A 23,174-nucleotide genomic window follows, 5' to 3' on the forward strand; every position below is an offset into this window, starting at 1 on the left:
CCAAGTGAAAAGCTTGAGACTGAGTGGTTAAAGTCATGATCCAAAGCAAAAAGAGTGTGCTTAAGAACTCTGGACACCTCTAATTGGGGATTTTAGCAAAGCTGAGTCACAATCTGAAAAAGTTCACCCAGTTATGTGTCTGTGGCATTTATGTATCCGGTGGTAATACTGGAAAACAAAGTGTTAAGGGCCACGACAAAGACTTATAAAGTAGCTGTGTTCAAGAATCAATATACTGAACTAGGAGAATCAATAACACTATCTAAAATTCTGAGTTCCTATAGATGCCAATCATTCTGAATTTCAAAGGATAAAGTGAGATGCCAAAACTGTTCAGAAGCAAAAAGCTATAAGCCCCGCTCATCTAATTAGAACTAAGTTTCATTGATATTGTGAGATTCATTGTATATTCTCTTTTTTTATTCTATTTTGTTTTCAGTTGCTTGGGGAAAAGCAACAATTTAAGTTTGGTGTTGTGATGAGGGGATAATTTATACGCTTTTTGGCATTGTTTTTATATAGTTTTTAGTATGTTTTATTCACTTTTTAGAAAATTTTTATTAGTTTTTATGCAAAATTCACATTTTTGGACTTTACTATGAGTTTGTATGTTTTTCTGTGATTTCAGGTATTTGCGGGCTGAAATTGAGGGACCTGAGCAAAAATCTGATTCAGAGGCTGAAAAAGGACTATTGATGCTGTTGGATTCTGACCTCCCTGCACTCGAAATGGATTTTTTTGAAAGTAGACATCCAGGGCTTTCCAGAAATATATAATAGTCCATACTTTTCCCGAGTTTAGATGACGCAAACTGGCGCTTAACGCCAGCTTTCTACCCTATTCTGGTGTTAAACGCCAGAAACAAGTTGCAAGCTAGAGTCAAACGCCAGAAACAAGTTACAAACTAGCGTTTAACTCCAGAGAAGGCCTCTACACGTGAAAGCTTCAATGCTCAGCCCAAGCACACACCAAGTGGTCCCGGAATTAGATTTCTGCATGATTTACTTATTTCTATAACACTAGTAACTAGTTTAGTATAAATAGAACTTTTTACTATTGTATATAGATCTTTGGACAAGCTTCTGGAACATCTTTGGATCATTGTTAGTCCTTAGACATTGGGGGCTGGCCTCACGGCCATGCCTAGACCTTGTTCTTATGTATTTTCAACGGTGGAGTTTCTACACACCATAGATTAAGGTGTGGAGCTCTGCTGTTCCTCGAGTATTAATGCAAAGTACTATTGTTCTTCTATTCAATTCATGCTTATTCTTATTCTAAGATATTCATTCGCACTTCAAACTGATGAATGTGATGATCCGTGACACTCATCACCATTCTCATTTATGAACGCGTGCCTAACAAACACTTCCGTTCTACCTGCAAAAGCTAGAATGTGTATCTCTTGGATTCCTGGTCCACGACGTATGGCTGCCTCTCTTGACAACAGAGCCTTCCATTCCGTGAGATCAGAGTCTTCATGGTATAAGCTAGAATCAATTGGCAGCATTCTTGAGATCCGGAAAGTCTAAACCTTGTCTGTGGTATTTCGAGTAGGATCTGGGATGGGATGACTGTGACGAGCTTCAAACTCGCGACTGTATGGCGTAGTGACAGACGCAAAAGGATAGTAAATCCTATTCCTACACGATCGAGAACTAACAGCTGATTAGCCATACAATATCTGTGCATGGTATTTTTCATCCGAGACGAGTAATCCGACAGTTGATTAGCCGTACAGAAATCGTAGAGGACCATTTTCACTGAGAGGATAGGAAGTAGCCATTGACAACAGTGACACCCAACATACAGCTTGCCATAGAAAGGATTATGAAGGATTGGATGAAGGCAGTAGGAAAGCAGAGATTCAGAAGGAACAATGCATCTCCATACACTTATCTGAAATTCCCACCAATGATTTACATAAGTATCTCTATTTTTATTTTATGTTTTATTTATCTTTTAATTATTAAAACTCCATAACCATTTGAATCTGCCTAACTGAGATTTACAAGATGACCATAGCTTGCTTCAAGCCGACAATCTCCATGGGATCGACCCTTACTCACGTAAGGTTTATTACTTGGACAACCCAGTGCACTTGCTGGTTAGTTATGCGAAGTTGTGAAAAAGAGTTGAGATTACAATTGAGCGTACCAAGTTTTTGGCGCCATTGAGATCACAATTTCGTGCACCAGTTACCTTGTTTCCTTGGTTCCTTGTAGCGCTCGGTTAAGTGAGAGAGCGCAACATTCTTTGCCTTTTGCTTTCTTGGATTTAAGTAGCGCTCAAATAGAGAGCATTGTGCTCACTAAGAGAGCGCTGCTCCTTGGTCTCTTGATGCGCCACGCTTTTCTTCTTCCTTAGGCCACGCATTCCTTGTTTCTTTCTTTTCTTCACCCACAAGTAATCAAAACAACCAATCGAAGTATTACCAAATTCACAAGGTTTATAAATTATTCAAAAACCAATTAATTTTAGCTTAAACCTCATGATTTTTTGTTAATTAAAGGGTGGTTGGTTGATTTAACCAAACCATGCAAATTCACTCCAAATCACCTACTTATAATGCAAGAAAGTGCGTAAAACCTAATAAAACAAGTGAAAAATGCTTGAAAAGATAGCATAAGATGACTTGTCATCAGTAATCCAAAAAGGGCTTCCACCAAAACTCAAGGAACCTGGGAGCTTCTTCTTACCTTGTACCATTGTTAATATAACCATTGATAAGGCACTGTGTGACTTGGGAGCCAGCATCAATCTAATGCCCTATTCTATGATGAGAAGGCTACGTATAGAGGAAGTAAAGCCTACACAGATGTCACTGGAGCTTGTGGATAAATCATTGGTATTTCCCAAAAGAGTGATTGAAAACTTTTTGGTCAAGGTGGATAAGTTAATATTCCCAGCAGACTTTGTGATTTTGGATCTAAATGAGGAAGGAGGTGATTCCATTGTACTGGGAAGACCATTCCTGGCCACAGCAAGGGCCATCATAGATGTTAAACATGGAGAACTGACCTTAAGGGCACATGATGAAAGAATCACTCTGAACGTCTTTCATGAAGCACTGCATACTGATAAAGAGAAAAGCTGCATGAAGGTTGGAGGAGATGGCTTCAATTTTAAGGAAGAACCCAATAAAAAACTCAGGAGCTCATTTTCGAAGCAAGAGACAGGCAGCAAAGAAGAACAAAAAGGGAAAGAAGATGCAAAGGAGAAGAGGAGGTTAGAAAAGAGTGAGGAATTGACCACTAAGAAGACATACTCTAGCACACAACCTGTTGTCAAGACAGAAAAGCCACTGAAGACAGGAAAGAAGAACAAGAAAAGAACTCCAAAAGGGTGGAAAAACAAAAAGATCCCAACTGAGGGATTCTCAAAGGGAGATGAAGTGCAGCTGATTTACCAACAGTTGGGGATAGATCAACAAGCTGATGATTACTACACTATCAACAGGATACTCTCACTGGAGCATACAAAGATTGAACATCAAGGCATTGGAAGAAAGCTCACAGTGAGAGGAGACAAGCTGAGGCACCACAATCATCAGCCACCCTAATAAGGAGTCAATGTCAAGCTAGTGACAATAAAAGAGCGCTCCATGAGAGGCAGCCCATGATTTAATATTCTTGCTTTGGTTTTAATTTCAATAATCAATGGTTCTTCTCGCATGAATTTGAGCTCTCATGAGTAGATTTGATAATTGCATACATTGTCTTGAAGCATATGTTAGATTTCAATGTTTGGTGTGCCTAAAGGCACTCTAAAACAACTTTTCAAGCATGGTTGATCATATAACCATCTTAGGATCTATACTCATTCATTTTGTTGAAGTATATATCCAAACATTAAGTTTGGTGTCTACATATATATTGAATCTCAAAAAAATCATTTTTTGCTCAAAAGCTCAAATTCATGAAACAGATAAACCATACATTGCACCATTGTATGAATTTAAGGTAGTAAAGCAGAAAATAAAATGTTCCTTATGGTAGTAAAGTAGAAAATAAAATGTTCCTTATAATAAATACACCAATTATGACAGATACTCATTGAGTTTCATAGGGATCACTTAGCAGGGAACAAGTTTGGTGCTCACCAAATTTTTGGTTCAATATCTAAGAAGCATAATTGGTTATTTATAAATAAGGAACATGTAGAATTTTGTTTTTCTTTATTGCTTGGCACTACACCACCGTACTTCAAACCTTAAGCTTTCCATTACCTTGATTTAATTGTATAGGTGCAAGGGAGATTGAGAAGAATACAAAAGGGAGCATGCACGGTTATTACAAGATGAAAAGAGAGTCACATGTGCCTAGGGAATGGTGCTTTCTTGGAGATAAAATCTGCATGCTTAAATACCTTGGAGGCCGAACCACATGCACCCAATGGGGAGCAATCTTTATCCTCCTTCATCTTTGCATGCAAGCCGTCCATGCTATAAGCTTTCTACAATATTTTGCTCAATCTTCACCCTTCATTTTTGCTTAACCGAAGCCTTCCTACTTGTGGTTTTATTTCATTGATTCATGCTTTGGCTATAAATTGGTAGTAACACTTCCTAGCTCACATATCCCCTCTCTCCTCATACAAGACTTCCTCATCTATTAGCCTTTGTTTCATTCACACCTTCATCCCAAACACATTACAATAGCCCCTCCTTACCCAAAGACAACACAAAATACCCAACAACACCTCATCTCCCATCCCTTTCATAAAAAAATCGTGCATTAACCAAAGTTCATCCTTTCTTCTCCATTCTTTCCTAATTCATGGCTTCATCAAGTTTTAAAATGAGAAAAGAAAAAGAACCAGTTGTAGCCAAACCATCAACTTATGATACAAAGAGATTTAAATCCCAATTTCATGAATCAAGGTATCATAGGCTAATAGAATCAAAGCATGTCATTCCAGAAATGGGCTTCAAATTGAAAGGGGGAGAATATCCCATAATGAGAAGGATAACTAAAGAAAGAAGGTGAAAACTTTTGTGTGAGCCTCTCACAGATATCAGTGCAGTCATGATAAGGGAATTCTACGCAAATACTGTGAAGACAAGCAAGGACAGCCCTCCTTATAAGAGCTATGTCAGGGGTGTTGAGGTATATTTTAGTCCACCATCCATTATGAGAGTCTTACAGTTGAGAGTAATAACCTATGGAGAACTTAGCTTTGAGGAAAGACTGCAGGGTGAGAATAACCCTGATGAGATATTACATGGGTTATGCTTTGAAGGTAGAGACTGTGAAAGGGACTCAGAGGGAGCTCCAAGCCACTTGAAAATAATAGATCTCATACCTGAAGCCAAAAGATGGTATGAGATAGTGAGGAGATCTATACTCCCTATTGCAAATACCTCAGCAGTCACAATCAAGAGAGCCATCTTAACGTATTGCATCTTGAGGGGAGGAGAAACCAACATCCTACCGCTCATAGCAGATAGCATTCAGGAGATAGCTGAGGATACAGGTAAAAGTAGGCTCAATCACCCAAGCACTATTTTGAGGCTGTGCAAAAGGGCTAGAGTGCTATTCGAGGATGAAGATACAGAGAAGGTAAAAGGAAGCAGATGGATTACCAAGCAAAGAATGGATGGTGTTGCTAACACCCAAGAAAAGAGAAGATATCAAGGAAGGAGAAGGATACCACAAGTGGAGGGAGAGCAAGCTTCTGGTGCAATAAACTTGAGCCAAATGCAAAGAGCCATTAAAGAAATGTCTCAACACTATCTGAGAGCACAGGAGCAACAACATGAGCACTACTTGAGGCAACAAGAGCAATACTTGAAAGCCCAAGAGCAACAAGAGCATTGGCAGCAGTAAATGATGGAGAAGCAAGAAAGCTTCCAACTCAAGATGTTAGAGCAACAAAGAGAGTTTCAAGCTAAAATATTGGAGGGGCAAAGGGAACAATTCACAAACTTTCAAGAATCATTTAATAGATTGTCCCTACGCCAAGCCAAGTATGGGGAGTACACTCAAAATCTCTATCAATGGAAGAATATATATTGATGAGCGGATAATTTATACGCTTTTTGGCATTATTTTTAGGGAGTAAAACTCCTTCCCGGTCCCTAACCATTTACGAAATTGACGTGGCGCCCCCTCACCATTGGAAATACACAACGCGGTCCTTAACCATTCTCTCCGTGTGACCAAAAGGACCCTCTTACCGGTACTTCCGGTTAAGAAGGTCCTTTCGGTCACACAGAGAGAATGGATAAGGACCGTGTTGTTATTTTCTAATGGTGAGGGAATCGGGGAGGAATTTTACTTAAAATTGAAAAATAAATTAAAAAAAGCATTGTTTTAAGTTTTGCATCTAATGCATTCTGCCATATTTTACATGTGGACGGAGAGCAAACAATGTTAAACTTAATAGATAGCACGAAATCATTAACAATTTAGAGTTTTCTTTCTTTATTTAGTTACTAATTTAGTGATATTTAGTTTCTTTATTTTAGGTCACTGATTCTGCTGATATGTTGTGAACGTAAAGATTTTCCCTCAAATTTTTAAAACATGGCTGTATCTCTGGCTATGGCCACACTTTAAAATTGTGGCCATGTCTCGCATCGCCATGCTTCAAAAGCGTGGCCATATCTCTCTCTATCGCCACACTTCAAAAGCGTGGCCATATCTCCCACATACAGCCACGCTTTAAAGGGTGGTCATTTGTAAAAAGCGTGGCAAAAAAAAGCATGGCGATAGGTCACCAAAAGCATGGTGATAGAGCAACCGCCATGCTTGCAAACGCTACCCTTTCAAAAGCGTGGCAATAGCTCAAAAAGCGTGGCGAAAAGCTATCGCCACACTTTTTTCAGCTTTTCGCCACGCTTTAAAAGCGTGGCAATAGAGCTGTTTTCTTGTAATGTTTAGTCCCTAACCATCTAGAAAAGGGCTTGGCGTCCCTTGACCATTAGAAAATAACAACACGGTCCTTATCCATTCTCTCGTGTGACCGAAAGGACCCTCTTGTCGGTTTTCAGGTAAAAAGTAACCGGAAGTACCGGTAAGAGGGTCCTTTTAGTCACACGGAGAGAATGGTTAAGGACCGCGTTGTGTATTTCCAATGGTGAGGGGGCGCCAGGTCAATTTCGTAAATGGTTAGGGACCGGGGAGGGGTTTTACTCTATTTTTAGGTAGTTTTTAGTAAGTTTAAGCTACTTTTAGGGATGTTTTCATTAGTTTTTATGTTAAATTCACATTTCTGGACTTTACTATGAGTTTGTGTGTTTTTCTGAGATTTCAGGTAATTTCTGGCTGAAATTGAGGGACTTGAGCAAAACTCTGAAAAAGGCTGACAAAAAGGACTGCTGATGCTGTTGGAATCTGACCTCCCTGCACTCAAAATGGATTTTCTGGAGCTACAAAACTCCAAATGGCTCACTCTCAACGGCGTTAGAAAGTAGACATCTAGAGCTTTCCAGCAATATATAATAGTCTATACTTTATTCGGAAATTGACGACGTAACTTGGCGTTGAACGCCAAGTACATGCTGCTGTCTGGAGTTAAACGCCAGAAAAACGTCATGATCCGGAGTTGAACGCCCAAAACACGTCATAACTCGGAGTTCAACTCCAAGAGAAGCCTCAGCTCGTGGATTGATCAAGCTCAGCCCAAGCATACACCAAGTGGGCCCCGGAAGTGGATTTATGCATCAATTACTTACTCATGTAAACCCTAGGAGCTAGTTTATTATAAATAGAACATTTAACTATTGTATTAAAGATCTTTGGTCTCATTTTTGTTTTATTCTTCATCCTAAGAGGCTATTGATCACGTTTTAGGGGGCTGGCCATTCGGCCATGCCTGAACCTTTTACTTATGTATTTTCAACGGTGGAGTTTCTGCACACCATAGATTAAGGGTGTAGAGCTCTACTGTACCTCAAGTATCAATACAATTACTATTACTTTTTATTCAAATCTCTCTTATTCTTATTCCAAGATATTCATTCGCACCCAAGAACATGATGAATGTGATGATTATGTGACGCTCATCATCATTCTCACCTATGAACGCACGTGATTGATAACCACCTTCGTTCTACATGCAACCGAGCTTGAATGTGTATCTCTTAGATTCCCCAACAGAATCTTCGTGGTATAAGCTAGATAGATGGCGGCATTCATGAGGATCCGGAAAGTCTCACCTTGTCTGTGGTATTCCGAGTAGGATCCTGGGAATCCAGAAAGTCTAACCTTGTCTGTGGTATTCCGAGTAGGATTCCGGTAATGAATGACTGTGACGTGTTTCAGACTTGCAAGTGCTGGGCGTTAGTGACAGACGCAAAAGAATCAAGGGATTCTATTCCAGCAGGAGCGGGAACCAACCAGTGATTAGCCGTGCTGTGACAGAGCGCGTGAGCGTAGTTTTCACTGCGAGGATGGGATGTAGCCTTCGGCCAGTGTGATGCCTCCAGACGATTAGCCATGCGAGTGACAGCGCAGAGGACCATTTTCCAGAGAGGATACAAAGTAGCCATCGTCGAACGGTGAACCCCTATACATAGCTTGCTATGGAAAGGAGTAAGAAGGATTGAGTTGAAGCAATAGGAAAGTAGGCGTTCTTGAGCCATACAGTATCTCCATTCGCTTATCTGAAATTCCCACCAATGAATCTGCATAAGTATTCTATCCCTTTTATTATTTCTATTTTATTATTAATTTTCGAAACCTTAAACCAATTTAATCTGCCTAACTGAGATTTACAAGGTGACCATAGCTTGCTTCATACCAACAATCTCTGTGGGATCGACCCTTACTCACGTAAGGTTTATTACTTGGACGACCCAGTACACTTGCTGGTTAGTTGAACGGAGTTGTGAATTCAACTGGTGCCATAATAATGATTTCATACAAATACAAGGATATGGATCACAATTTCGTCCACCAAGTTTTTGGCGCCGTTGCCGGGGATTGTTCGAGTATGGACAACTGACGGTTCATTTTGTTGCTCATATTAGGTAATTTTCTTTTCAAAAATCTTTTTCAAAATTTTTCTTTTATTTTTCGTTTTTCCAAACTTTATTTTCGAAAATATTAATAAAAATCCAAAAAAATTAGAAAATCATAAAAATCAAAAATATTTTGTGTTTCTTGTTTGAGTTTTGAGTCAATTTTTAAGTTTGGTGTCAATTGCATGCTTTAAAAATTTTTCTTGCATTTTTCGAAAATTCCATGCATTCATGGTGTTCTTCATGTTCTTCAAGTTGTTCTTGGTAAGTCTTCTTGTTTGATCTTGATGTTTTCTTGTTTTGTGTTGTTTGTTGTTTTTCATGTGCATCTTGGCATTCATATTTTCCATGCATTAAAGATTTCTAAGTTTGGTGTCTTGCATACTTTCTTTGCATCAAAAATTTTTTTTCAAAATTATGTTCTTGATGTTCATCATGATCTTCAAAGTGTTCTTGGTGTTCATCTTGACATTCATAGCATTCTTGCATGCATTCATTGTTTTGATCTAAAAATTTCATGCATTGAGTATTTTTGTTGTTTTTCTCTCTCATCATTAAAAAAATTCAAAAAAAAAATAAAAAAATATCTTTTCCATATTTCCCTCCAAATTTTCGAAATTTTGGGTTGACTTGGTCAAAAATTTTTAAAATTAGTTGTTTCTTACAAGTCAAGTCAAAATTTCAAATTTTAAAAATCTTATCTTTTCAAAATCTCTTTCAAAAATCATATCTTTTCCATTTTTTTCTTGTTTTCAAAATTTTTAAAAATTACTCTTTCAAAAATATTTTTCTTATCTTTTACATCTAATTTTCGAAAATTAGCTAACAATTAATGTGATTGGTTCAGAAATTTGAAGTTTGTTACTTTCTTGTTAAGAAAGGTTCAATCTTTAAATTCTAGAATCTTATCTTGTAGTTTCTTATTAGTTAAGTCATTTTAAAAATTAAATCTTTTTCAAAATATCTTTTTTCTTAAAACTTTTATCTTATCTTTTTATCTTATCCTTTTCAAAATTTGAATTCAAAATATCTTATCTAACTTCTTATCTTCTTATCTTTTTAAATTTTGATTTCAAATCTTTTTCAATCAACTAACTAACTTTTTGTTTGTTTCTTATCTTTTTCAAAACCACCTAACTACTTCTCCCCCTCTAATTTTCGAAAAATATCTCTCTCTTTTCAAAAATTCTTTTTAATTAATTAATTGTTTCAAATTTTAATTTCAATTACATTTATCTCTAATTTTCGAAAATCACTAACCCCTTTTTAAAATTATTTTCGAAATTCTCTTTCTCTTTTATTCTTCTATTTAATTATTTGTTTACTAATACTTCTCTTCACATGTCTTCATCTAAAAATCCGAACCCATCCTTCTTCACTCTTCTCCCCTTTCTTTTTCTACTAACATAAAGGAATCTCTATACTGTGACATAGAGGATTCCTCTTTCTTTTCTTGTTTTCTTCTCTTTCATATGAGCAGGAACAGGGATAAAGGCACTCTTGTTGAAATTGATCCAGAACCTGAAAGGACTTTGAAGAGAAAATTAAGAGAAGCTAAATTACAACAATCCAGAAACAACCTTTCAGAAATTTTCGAACAAGAGAAGGAGATGGCAGTCGAAAATAATAATAATGCAAGGAGAATGCTTGGTGACTTCGCAAAGCCAACGTCCAAGTTTGATGGAAGAAGCATCTCCATTTCTGCCATTGGAGCCAACAACTTTGAGCTGAAACCTCAGCTAGTTGCCTTAATGCAACAAAACTGCAAGTTTTATGGACTTCCATCTGAAGATCCTTATCAGTTTTTAATTGAGTTCTTGCAGATCTGTGAGACTGTAAAGATGAATAGAGTTGATCCTGAAGTCTACAGACTCATGCTTTTCCCTTTTGCTGTAAGAGACAGAGCTAGAATATGGTTAGATTCACAACCCAAGGATAGCCTGGACTCATGGGATAAGCTGGTCACTGCCTTCTTGGATAAATTCTTTCCTCCTCAAAAGCTGAGCAAGCTGAGAGTGGATGTTCAAACCTTCAAACAAAAAGATGGTGAATCCCTCTATGAAGCTTGGGAAAGATACAAGCAGCTGACCAAAAGATGTCCATCTGACATGTTTTCAGAATGGACCATATTAGATATATTCTATTATGGTCTCTCTGAATTTTCGAAAATGTCATTGGACCATTCTGCAGGTGGATCTATTCACCTGAAGAAAACGCCTGAAGAGGCTCAAGAACTCATTGACATGGTTGCAAATAACCAGTTCATGTACACTTCTGAGAGGAATTCCGTGAACAACGGGATACCTCAGAAGAAAGGAGTTCTTGAAATTGATACTCTGAATGCCATATTGGCTCAGAACAAAGTGTTGACTCAACAGGTCAACATGATCTCTCAAAATCTGAATGGATGGTGGTGCACGAAATTGTGATCAATACTTTTCAAAACATAAACAATCCCCGGCAACGGCGCCAAAAACTTGGTGCTCAATACCATGGCATAAACGCAACTTCACACAACTAACCAGCAAGTGCACTGGGTCGTCCAAGTAATGAACCTTACGCGAGTAAGGGTCGATCCCACGGAGATTGGTGGTATGAAGCAAGCTATGGTCATCTTGTAGATCTCAGTCAGGCAGACTCAAATGGGTATAGTGATGAACGAATAAAGCATAAAGATAAAGATAGAGATACTTATGTATGTCATTGGTGTAAGAGCTTCAGACAAGCGTATGAAGATGCCTTCCCTTCCGTCTCTCTGCTTTCCTACTGCCTTCATCCAATCCTTCTTACTCCTTTCCATGGCAAGCTCGTGTAGGGTTTCACTGTTGTCAGCAGCTACCTCCCATCCTCTCAGTGAAAATACGTCCCTGATGCTCTGTCACAGCATAGGCTAATCATCTGTCGGTTCTCGTTCAGGCCGGAATAGAATCCATTGATTCTTTTGCGTCTGTCACTAACGCCCTAGCCTGCTAGGAGTTTGAAGCACGTCACAGTCATTCAATCATTGAATCCTACTCAGAATACCACAGACAAGGTTAGACCTTCCGGATTCTCTTGAATGCCGCCATCAGTTCTTGCCTATACCACGAAGACTCTGATCTCACGGAATGGCTGGCTCGTTTGTCAGGCGAGCACTCGGTTGTCAGGCGATCAACCATGCATCGTGTTATCAGGAATCCAAGAGATATTCACTAAGCCTCAGATGCTTGTAGAACAAGAGTGGTTGTCAGTCACTTTGTTCATGAGTGAGAATGGTGATGATCCGTGACGATCATCACCTTCATTAAGTTGAAGAACAAGTGATATCTTGGACAAAGAACAAGCGGAATTGAATAGAAGAACAATAGTAATTGCATTAATACTCGAGGTACAGCAGAGCTCCACACCTTAATCTATGGTGTGTAGAAACTCCACCGTTGAAAATACATAAGCATAAGGTCTAGGCATGGCCGAATGGCCAGCCTCCCAATGATCTAAGATAGCATAAAGATGAAGATAGCTACCCAGATATCCCAATACAATAGTAAAAGGTCCTACTTATAGAAAACTAGTAGCCTAGGGTGTACAGAGATGAGTAAATGACATAAAAATCCACTTCCGGGCCCACTTGGTGTGTGCTTGGGCTGAGCAATGAAGCATTTTCGTGTAGAGACTCTTCTTGGAGTTAAACGCCATCTTTTATGCCAGTTTGGGCGTTTAACTCCCATTTGGGTGCCAGTTCCAGCGTTTAACGCTGGGATTTCTTGATGTGACTTTGAACGCCGGTTTGGGCCATCAAATCTTGGGCAAAGTATGGACTATCATATATTGCTGGAAAGCCCAGGATGTCTACTTTCCAACGCCGTTGAGAGCGCGCCAATTGGGCTTCTGTAGCTCCAGAAAATCCACTTCGAGTGCAGGGAGGTCAGAATCCAACAGCATCTGCAGTTCTTTTCAGTCTCTGAATCAGATTTTTGCTCAGATCCCTCAATTTCAGCCAGAAAATACCTGAAATCACAGAAAAACACACAAACTCATAGTAAAGTCCAGAAAAGTGAATTTTAACTAAAAACTAATAAAAATATACTAAAAACTAACTAGATCATACTAAAAACATACTAAAAACAATGCCAAAAAGTGTATAAATTATCCGCTCATCACAACACCAAACTTAAATTGTTGCTTGTCCCCAAGCAACTGAAGATCAAATAAGATAAAAAGAAGAGAATATGTAATGAACTCCAAAAACATCTATGAAGATCAGTATTAATTAGATGAGCGGGGCTTTTAGCTTTTTGCCTCTGAATAGTTTTGGCATCTCACTCTATCCTTTGGAATTCAGAATGATTGGCTTCTTTAGGAACTCAGAATCCAGATAGTGTTATTGATTCTCCTAGTTAAGTATGATGATTCTTGAACACAGCTACTTATTGAGTCTTGGCCGTGGCCCAAAGCACTCTGTCTTCCAGTATTACCACCGGATACATACATGCCACAGACACATAATTGGGTGAACCTTTTCAGATTGTGACTCAGCTTTGCTAAAGTCCCCAATTAGAGGTGTCCAGGGTTCTTAAGCACACTCTTATTGCCTTGGATCACAACTTTATTTCTTTCTTTTTTTCTCTTTTTTTTCGGTTTTTCTCTCTTTTTTTTTGTATTCACTGCTTTTTCTTGCTTCAAGAATCATTTTTTATGATTTTTCAGATCCTCAGTAACATGTCTCCTTTTTCATCATCATTCTTTCAAGAGCCAACATTCATGAACCATAAATTCAAAAGACATATGCACTGTTCAAGCATACATTCAGAGAACAAAAGTGTTGCCACCACATCAAAATAATTAAACTGCTATAAAATTCAGAATTCATGCAATTCTTTCCTTTTCAATTAAGCACGTTTTTATTCAAGAAAGGTGATGGATTCATAGGACATTCATAACTTTAAGGCATAGACACTAAGACACTAATGATCACAAGACACAAACATGGATAAACATAAGCATAGAATTCGAAAAACAGAAGAATAAAGAGCAAGGAAATCAAAGAACGGGTCCACCTTAGTGATGGCGGCTCTTTATTCCTCTTGAAGATCCTATGGAGTGCTTGAGCTCCTCAATGTCTCTTCCTTGCTTTTGTTGCTCTCTCATGATTCTTTGATCTTCTCTAATTTCATGGAGGAGAATGGAGTGTTCTTGATGCTCCACCCTTAGTTGTCCCATGTTGGAACTCAATTCTCCTAGGGAGGTGTTTACTTGCTCCCAATAGTCTTGTGGAGGGAAGTGCATCCCTTGAGGCATCTCAGGGATCTCTTGATGAGAGGGGTCTCTTGTGTGCTCCATCCTTTTCTTGGTGATGGGCTTGTCCTCATCAATGGGGGTATCTCCTTCTATGTCAACTCCAACTGAATAACAGAGGTGACAAATGAGATGAGGAAAGGCTAGCCTTGCCAAGGTGGAAGACTTGTCCGCCACTTTATAGAGTTCTTGGGCTATAACCTCATGAAATTCCACTTCTTCTCCAATCATGATGCTATGAATCATGATGGCCCGGTCTAGAGTAACTTCGGACCGGTTGCTAGTGGGAATGATTGAGCGTTGAATGAACTCCAACCATCCTCTAGCCATGGGCTTGAGGTCATGCCTTCTTAATTGAACCGGCTTGCCTCTTGAATCTCTCTTCCATTGTGCGCCCTCTTCACATATGACTGTGAGGACTTGGTCCAACCTTTGATCAAAGTTGACCCTTCTAGTGTAAGGATGTTCATCTCCTTGCATCATAGGCAAATTGAATGCCAACCTTACACTTTTCGGACTAAAATCCAAGTATTTCCCCCGAACCATAGTGTTCATACCCTGACCGGGGTCCTCCAACTCGGTAAATCCGCAAGAGGTCCGACCTTGTCCTAAAGCTCACACCTAAAAGTCGGACCTCGGACAAAGAGCTCAAAGCCGGTCACAAGGAAGGCCCATCAAAAGGAACGCAGCCCAAACCTAAAGGCCGAAAAGGCCTGGAAAAGGCGGTTCCACAAAGATAGAGATAAACTCCCAAAGATAAGATAAGATAAGAATATCTTATCCGGGGAAGATCACTGCCAACTACTATAAATACACTGGAGCGCCCAGGTATGGAATTCATTCCAAATCTACACATATCTGTTTTGACCCATGCTAACTTAAGCATCGGAGTGTCATTGCAGGTACAACCACCAACCGTTCTGCACACCCAGCTCGGGTCACCGAACCCCCATCTCGGACCTCTCTAGACGACCGAGCTACACGTTTCAGGTAACCCTCGGAACATTGGCGCCGTTGCCGGGGACCCTGGAAGTCATCCCTCTACCATGGCGGACAACCCTCTCAACGATGGGCACGCTGCATCTGAACAAGAGGACGAAATCGACACCGGAGAACGACCGGACAGCCCTCTATCACCACGAACTCCAGGAGGAAATAAACAGAATCGCCCAAAAACATCGTCCCCAAACAAGAATCCACAAAATCCCGAAAAAGAGAAGAGCTCGGAAATCCTAGAAGCAGTCCGGGTACAACAAGACCGACTAAAACAACTCGAAAAGGACATAAAGAAACAGAAAGAAACTGAACAAGATCTGAGGAGGGAAACTCGAAAGCGCAGAGAACTAGAAGAAAAACTGCGGAAAATAGAAGCCAATCTGAAAGATCGGGCAAGACACGACACAACTCCCGAAAACAACCACGATCCCTTCACGGAAGAGATTATGAAGGAGAAGGTACCGCGAGACTTCAAACCGCCCGATATGGACCTCTACGACGGCACCACCGATCCAAGTCATCACCTCAGCAACTTCAGAAGCAGAATGTACCTAGCCGACGCCTCCGACGCGACTCGGTGCAAAGCCTTCCCCACCACTCTCACCAAGTCGGCCATGAAGTGGTTCGACAACCTGCCACCAAGATCAATCACCAGCTTCGAAGACCTAACCAAAAAATTCTTAACAAGATTCTCTATTCAAAAGGACAAGGCAAAACATGCCCCCAGTCTGCTCGGGATCAAACAGGGTGACCAAGAGACTCTCCGAAAATACATGGAGCGATTCAACAAAGCCTGCCTGGACATACAACACTTGCCCACTGAAGCAGCCATCATGGGACTAGCAAACGGCCTAAAAGAGGGACCGTTTAGCCAATCCCTATCCAAGCGATACCCGACCTCCCTATACGAGGTACAGGAGCGGGCAGAAAAATATATCAACATGGAGAAAACCTCCCAGCTAAGAGACTCTTCTAGGAAAGAATCAACCTACCCACTCCGAGATCGGGATCGGGAACAGAAAAAGAAAGAGGAACCCAACTCAGACAAGCCACGGAAGTACCACAGCTACACCCCCCTCCGAGTCTCCCTGGTAGACGTCTACAGAGAAGTATGCCACACCGAAAAGATCCCACCTCCCCGACCGCTAAAACACAAGAAAGCAGGGAGAGATCGGTCCGAATACTGTGAATATCACAAGCTCTACGGTCATTCTACTAACGACTGCTACGATCTAAAAAATGTTATAGAGAAGCTAGCCAGAGAAGGAAAACTTGACAGATACATAGCAGAGAAAGGAGAAGAGACCAGGAAGAGAAGACGGGGTGACAACGAAGATCGGGCCGAACAAACCCCACGAACCCCTGAAAGACATGTTCACATGATAAATGGAGGCTTCGCAGGCGGGGGAACATCCAAATCCTCACGAAAAAGACACCTCAAAGAAGTCTATCACATCCGAGAAGACAGTCCCCTGCCCGAATTACCTACTATTTCATTCACCCGAGAAGATGCTCAAGGGATAATTCCCGGACACGACGATCCAATGGTAATCACCATTATCCTAGCAAACGCCAACTTACATCGAACCCTGATTGACCAGGGAAGCTCAGCAGATATCCTGTTCAAAACGGCCTTCGACAAGCTCGGACTTGAAGAAAAAGAATTAAAGGCCTACCCCACCAACCTATTTGGACTAGGGGACACTCCGATCCATCCCTTAGGATACGTCTCGCTACACACTACCTTTGGAAGAGGCGAGCAATCTAAAACATTAAGCATCGACTACATTATAGTCGACGTCACTTCGGCATACAATGCCCTCATTGGGCGACCAACCCTAAACAGACTAGCAGCTATAGTCTCGACCCCACACCTCTGTATGAAGTTCCCCACCACAAAGGGAATCGCTACTCTAAAAGGCGACCAAAAACTAGCACGGCGATGCTACAACGAAAGCCTGAGCCTAAAGGGACAAAAAGGGAAAGAGGTCAACACAATAGAACTCGGACGAGTTCAATCCCGAGAAGACCTCCGGCCACAACCAGAGGGAGAAACCGAAAAAGTCCAGATTGGGAACACACCTGAAAAAACAACAAGCATAGGAGCAAACCTCGAAACGGGCCTAAAAGAGGGACTCATAGCCCTCTTAAGGGAGAATTCCGACCTCTTCGCCTGGAAAGCCTCTGACATGCCAGGCATAAGCCCCGACCTGATGTGCCATAAGCTATCGGTTTACCCGGGATCCCGACCTGTCCAACAAAGACGCCGGAAGCTCGGACCCGAGCGCATGCAAGCAATAGAAGAACAAGTGCAAGCACTACTAGATGCAGGGTTCATTAGGGAAGTAAAATACCCCCTATGGCTCGCAAACGTGGTCCTGGTAAAAAAGCCCAACGGAAAATGGAGGATGTGCGTCGATTACACAGACATCAACAAAGCTTGCCCCAAAGACCCATATCCACTACCAAACATCGACGCATTAATAGACACAGCCTCAGGCTATTGATATCTCTCCTTCATGGACGCTGATGGGAATTATTTTGGTTGAGGAATTGAATCTCTCCCAAAAACAACACCGATCTAACCGGCAAGTGCACCGGGTCGCATCAAGTAATAAAAACTCATGGGTGTGAGGTCGATCCCACAGGGATTGAAGGATTGAGAAATTTTAGTTTAGTGGTTGAATTAGTCAAGCGAATCAAGATTTGGTTGATTGATTGATGATTTGCAGAATTTAAATTGCTTTGAAAGTAAAGGGAATGGGGAATTGGCATGAAATTAAAGGAAACAGAAATTAAAGTGATGAATCTTAAGAAGCAAGAAATTAAATGGCAGAAACTTAAAGAGCAAGTAATGTAAATTGCAAAAATCTTAAATAGCAAGAATTGTAAATGACTTGAAATGTAAAGGGGATTGGGACTTGGATTTGCAAAAATTAAACAAAGAGAATTTAAATTGCATTAAACAGAAGAGTAACTGGGGAATGGGTGAAACAGATTCGAAACAGGAATTTAAATGAACAATTAAAGCAAGAAGCAGAGAATTGAAATGGGAAATTGGATCTCAGGTCTCAGAGACTAGAAAACTGAGTCTAGATCTCAATGCCTTCCTAGATCCAACAAGAACAATATCACAGGAATTGTAAATTGCAAGAGAATTAAATGAGAAAGCAAGTAGCAGAAAATGGGAATTCAATAACAGTGAAAATCAAAAGAGAGATCCAAGGTGAGATTGAAACAGAATTCTTTCAATTCTCCAACCCAAGATCCAAGACAAGTATAATTGAAATTGAAAGCAACTAAACTAAGAAATTCAAAAGCACTCAAGCTTCCAAAACAGAAAAGAAAGCTCTCTAAAACTTTCTAAAAGGAAGCTCCCCGAATAAATTGAATCTAAGCCTATTTATACACTTTCTTCAATTGATCTTCAAGCCTTGAATTGGGCTTTTGCTCTTGGTGGATTTGGGTTGAAAGAGGCCTTGGTTGATTGCTCTTGAAGTTTGGAGAAGAACCCAAGTGAACCAATTGAACCGGAATTGAGTTTTGCAAATTTGGATTCAAAGTTAGCCTCAAAGTTAGGGGGCTAACTTCAAAGCTAACTTTTTCTAGCAGCAAAACCAAGTTGCTGCACTTCACGTTGGGGCCAACGTTAGGGGGCTAACTTTGACCCTAACGTTGGCCTTGCTTTGAGTTGGAGTGGCGCCAACGTTAGCCTCCAAGTTAGGGGGCTAACGTTGGCGCAAACGTTGGCCTTCCTGGGAGCAAAATTTCATGCCAACGTTAGCCTCCAAGTTAGGGGGCTAACGTTGGCGCTAACGTTGGCACACCCTGGGGAAGATTTCTTATGCCAACGTTAGCCTCCAAGTTAGGGGGCTAACGTTGGCGCAAACGTGGCCAGCCCTGGGAGGAATTTCAAATCTCCAACGTTAGCCTCCAAGTTAGGGGGCTAACGTTGGGGCTAACTTCAACTCCAACTTCATTCTTCCTGGTTCAATTTCACTTGTTTCATTGTCTTCTCTTAGCTTCTAGCCATTCCTTCTCACTTCAATCCTTCTCCAAGCTTTCTTCACCTATCATAAATCAACCAAACACATCAAAGCTTTGCTTGAAATCATGAGATGATCATTCTATCCCAATATGCACCAATTATGGCATCAAACCTCATGAAATTGCATTAATTTATCTATGGTTGATTCATTCAAAGGAAGCATGAAAATCTACCTAATTTGGCTTGCTTAAGCCTCAAGAAAGTGCATAATTCAAGTGAAAACAAAAGAAAAAGACTAGTGAAACTAGGCTAAGATGACTTGTCATCACAACACCAAACTTAAAGCTTGCTTGTCCCCAAGCAAGAAATGAATTATTAGGAAGAAAGAATGAATTGGAAAAAGATATTCATGCTAGCAGAATGTTATTGATAGTTCATGGGATTTTATGTTGATATGCACATACTCACTTCTTATTGATTCTTAGGCTTTAGAAAGTCTCCTTCAAGCTTCAAGTATCATACTGCTATGACCTCTCATTATTCCTTTATCCTTGGCTATTACTTTGTTCAAAGCTTTATTTGAGTGTCATGTGTATCAAGTTCATTTTCTTTTCTTTATACTTGACACATTATTCACCATGGACACTTGGCTTACCTTTCCCTTCAAACATTGATGCCCAGCACCTTTTTGGTTACTAAATGCCTTGTAGTTAGGTTGCTCTTGATAGTGGATTTTCAGCTGATGATCCCGGATTAGTTAATCCAAGTCACCGAGTGTTGAAGCACTCCAAAGAGCTTAGTAGTCCAAGCAGATCCTAATACATAGACACCACAGGCATATATTTTTAAGGTTCAAGCTATTGGTGTCCAGCTTTGTTTCCTTTTTTGTTTTCTTTGATTCTGCCATCTTTTGGCTATCTCTTTTCTTTCTTTCTTTTTATTTTTCTTTTGAACCAAGGATTTTCTTATTGAGATTCATAGACAGTAGATCACTCTATACTTAGAAAAATACATCCTAGCCCTTTATTCACTAAAAGTGAGTTTTTATACAATCACACACATACCACCACTTACTATTATTCTACTTCTTTCTAATAAAGAACTATCTCATTTCTCAATCAAACATTCCTTTTATTGAATTAAAGATGCAGGGGACAAACATGCTTCTTGTTAAGTGAAAGTAAACACACAAGCACAACTTTAAACTAGCTTACTTATTTTAAGATAATGCAAAGACTATTAAAATGACAACTTAAAGATGCAAGGACACTTCAAACAGATAGAATGCATGCTTTTTCTTTGTAGTGATGAATAAGGAACAAGTCCACCTTTCATTTGTCATGCTTTCTTCTTTCTTCTTTCATAAACTTGGTTGTTGGAGTTCCCTGTGTCCATGTTTGTTGTTTGTTGACCCCTCCAAAACCCAGCTTTGTTCATCGTCTCCTCCACTCTATCTTCAAGCATCATGGCTTTGTTTGCTTCTATTTCACTTTTCTTTTTGAAGAACTCTTCATATGTTGGGAATGCTGGATCCATGTTGTGCAGATGTTCTCCAATATAGTTCAGTTTGATTTGACTATTAATGTTGTAATCGGCTTGGACTTCATATCTTGCATCTTGGAGAGTCGTAAACTCATTGAGAGCTCTCATGGTTTCGGCCTGCATTTGTGCTAACTTCCCAAATGCCTCATGAGATTGGAAGGCATGCTCCTCTTGCATTGCAACGAATTTTGACTCAAACTCATTTTGTTGGTTCATCATTTTCAGCTGCCATTCTTGTTGTTCTTGGTGATGCTTTAAGTATTGTGAATGGTATTCTTGTTGCCTTTCTTGAATTCTTGTGTATTGGTGTGACAGTCTTCCAATTGCTTCTTGCATTTGGGTCATGTCCATATTGCCATGTGGGAAAAAGTGTGGCTGTTCCTCCTCTTCTTGTGGTTCTTCTTCTTGGTGTAACTCATCTTCTTCCATTGGTTCTTCTCTTTGCCTTCTTGGTCTTCGGCCATGATGTGCTTCGGGAGTTATTGTCATTCTTTCAATGGTTATGGGCAAGCCTTGGCCTAACCACTTTGGATTCTCATCTTCCAGTGGTACTTTAGCCTTCACACATAACCTCCAAATAGTACTTGGATAGTACAACCAAGATCCGGCCGCATTCTTCTCAGCAATCCGTTGGATATCTTTTGCAAGAATCTCATGGACTTTGATCTCTCTCTACCATGATGCAATGCAACATCACAGCTCTCTCCTTGTTAACTTCTGATGTGTTTACTGTACCCAGAATTGGTCTTTTCATCAGCTCATACCATCCTTTGGCTTCCGGGGTGAGGTCACATCTCTTCAAATACTTGTATCGGTTCTTGCCATCTCCTTCCCATTCGGAGTTCTCTAGACAAATATCTCTAGCAATCTCATCATAATCCTGATCCTCATTCAACCTTTGTTGGTATCCTGGTTCATTAAAGCGGACTGACTTTAGCCCCAAGACTTTCTTGATTGCATTCGAGCTAAAATCTACTTCCACTCCCGCACATAGCTCTTGTATGTTGGTGGCTCAGCATGTCAAGCCTCGGGATGTGGCATAGAACTCTCTTATAATGTTGGCATTGATTCGGGTATCTGGTGATGTAAGCTCCTCCCACTCCTCTTTTGAATTTGTTCTTCATTTCTTGACATCCATCATCCGGAAATAAGAATGGGATTTCTGGATAGATCTTCTTGTTGTTCATCCACTCCATTTGAAATTGATGGTATGAAGACTTGAACCTCCATCGGTCATATTCAGGGGTGCTCTCCTCCACCATAGGTTCTTTTCCTTTTCTTCGTTTGGTTCTTGATGAGGAAGCCATGATCACCTAGTTGGTGGAGTTTTGTAAGGTTGGATGGGGTGTGAAGAGTGTTGGAGAGTTTGATGTGAGTTTGGAGCACAAAGGGGTGAGACCGAATTGGTTGGGGTAAGAATTAATGAAAGGAGGTTTAGATTGTTGGAAGGAAGTGTAGCTTATGGTGAAGGATGAAAGAATTGAGGTTTCAAAGCCATAAGGATTCGGTTATGTGCATGGCTAAAAGGTGATGAGCTTTTTAAATGAGCAATGAAAGGCTAGGGTGCAATTGGACTTAAGGGAATCAACGGTATGTATGTAATGAATGAAGACAAAATGTGCTCATTGCCTTGCCTTTGCCGTGACCATCTTCTGAGGAATGGCAGATTCTCTTTTTGATGTGATGATATTTTGTCCTCATGCTATGCTTTCCTTTGTCTTGTCTCTTTCATTGAAGATTCTTTGACTACCTAATCATCACAACAAGACACACATTAGCTTATCCAACCGTAGCTAGAGTTGTTCTTTATAACAAAACAATTAATGGAACCGTGACATTCTCTTAGGAGGACACCAAACTTAGTGTTTGGTCATATATAAAGAAAAATGAGTCTCCTCCTCCAATTAGTATAATTCCAATGTCAAATGTTCATAAGAATTGTTGTTGTTACACTTTCTTTTTCTCTTTTCTTCATGAAGGATCAATTGTGTCTCTAAATTGGTGTATCAAAGTTTGGTGGACACCAAACTTGTTTCTTGACAAAAGGTGCCTCACAATTGATGCCTTCATTACCGAAAAGGATTTTTCTATTTATGAGATTTTGGAAAATAACAATTGTATGATTATTGATGCATGAATTCCCAAGTTTCATGAAGTTGAATGAACACCAAACTTAGTGTTTGGCTATATGCTTTATCAAGATACTTTAAGCATACCAACTTCAGACAATGCATGCAGTTCATGAGCATGTTCATGAAATGAAAGGGGGTTCATGCTCAAATGATCATGACTTATTGAATTTAAAATGACATGAATTTTAAAGCATGGGTTGCCTCCCATGAAGCGCTCTTTTATTGTCATTAGCTTGACATTGAGGCTCTCTTTTATGGTGGTTGGTGCTTGTAGGGC

The 23,174-nt window shown here is 40.0% G+C and overlaps 1 protein-coding gene across 1 annotated transcript; it reads right to left on the reverse strand.

Moving 5' to 3' along the window:
• Window positions 1-20,561: 20,561 nt before the first annotated feature.
• LOC130939977 (uncharacterized) lies at window positions 20,562-21,254 on the reverse strand. Its single transcript, XM_057868039.1, has one exon. The coding sequence runs from the start codon at window positions 21,252-21,254 to the stop codon at window positions 20,562-20,564; it is 693 nt and encodes a 230-aa protein (XP_057724022.1).
• Between the last annotated feature and the right edge of the window lie 1,920 nt (window positions 21,255-23,174).

Source organism: Arachis stenosperma, chromosome 7, assembly GCF_014773155.1.
Source record: "Arachis stenosperma cultivar V10309 chromosome 7, arast.V10309.gnm1.PFL2, whole genome shotgun sequence".
Classification (NCBI taxonomy): domain Eukaryota; kingdom Viridiplantae; phylum Streptophyta; class Magnoliopsida; order Fabales; family Fabaceae; genus Arachis; species Arachis stenosperma.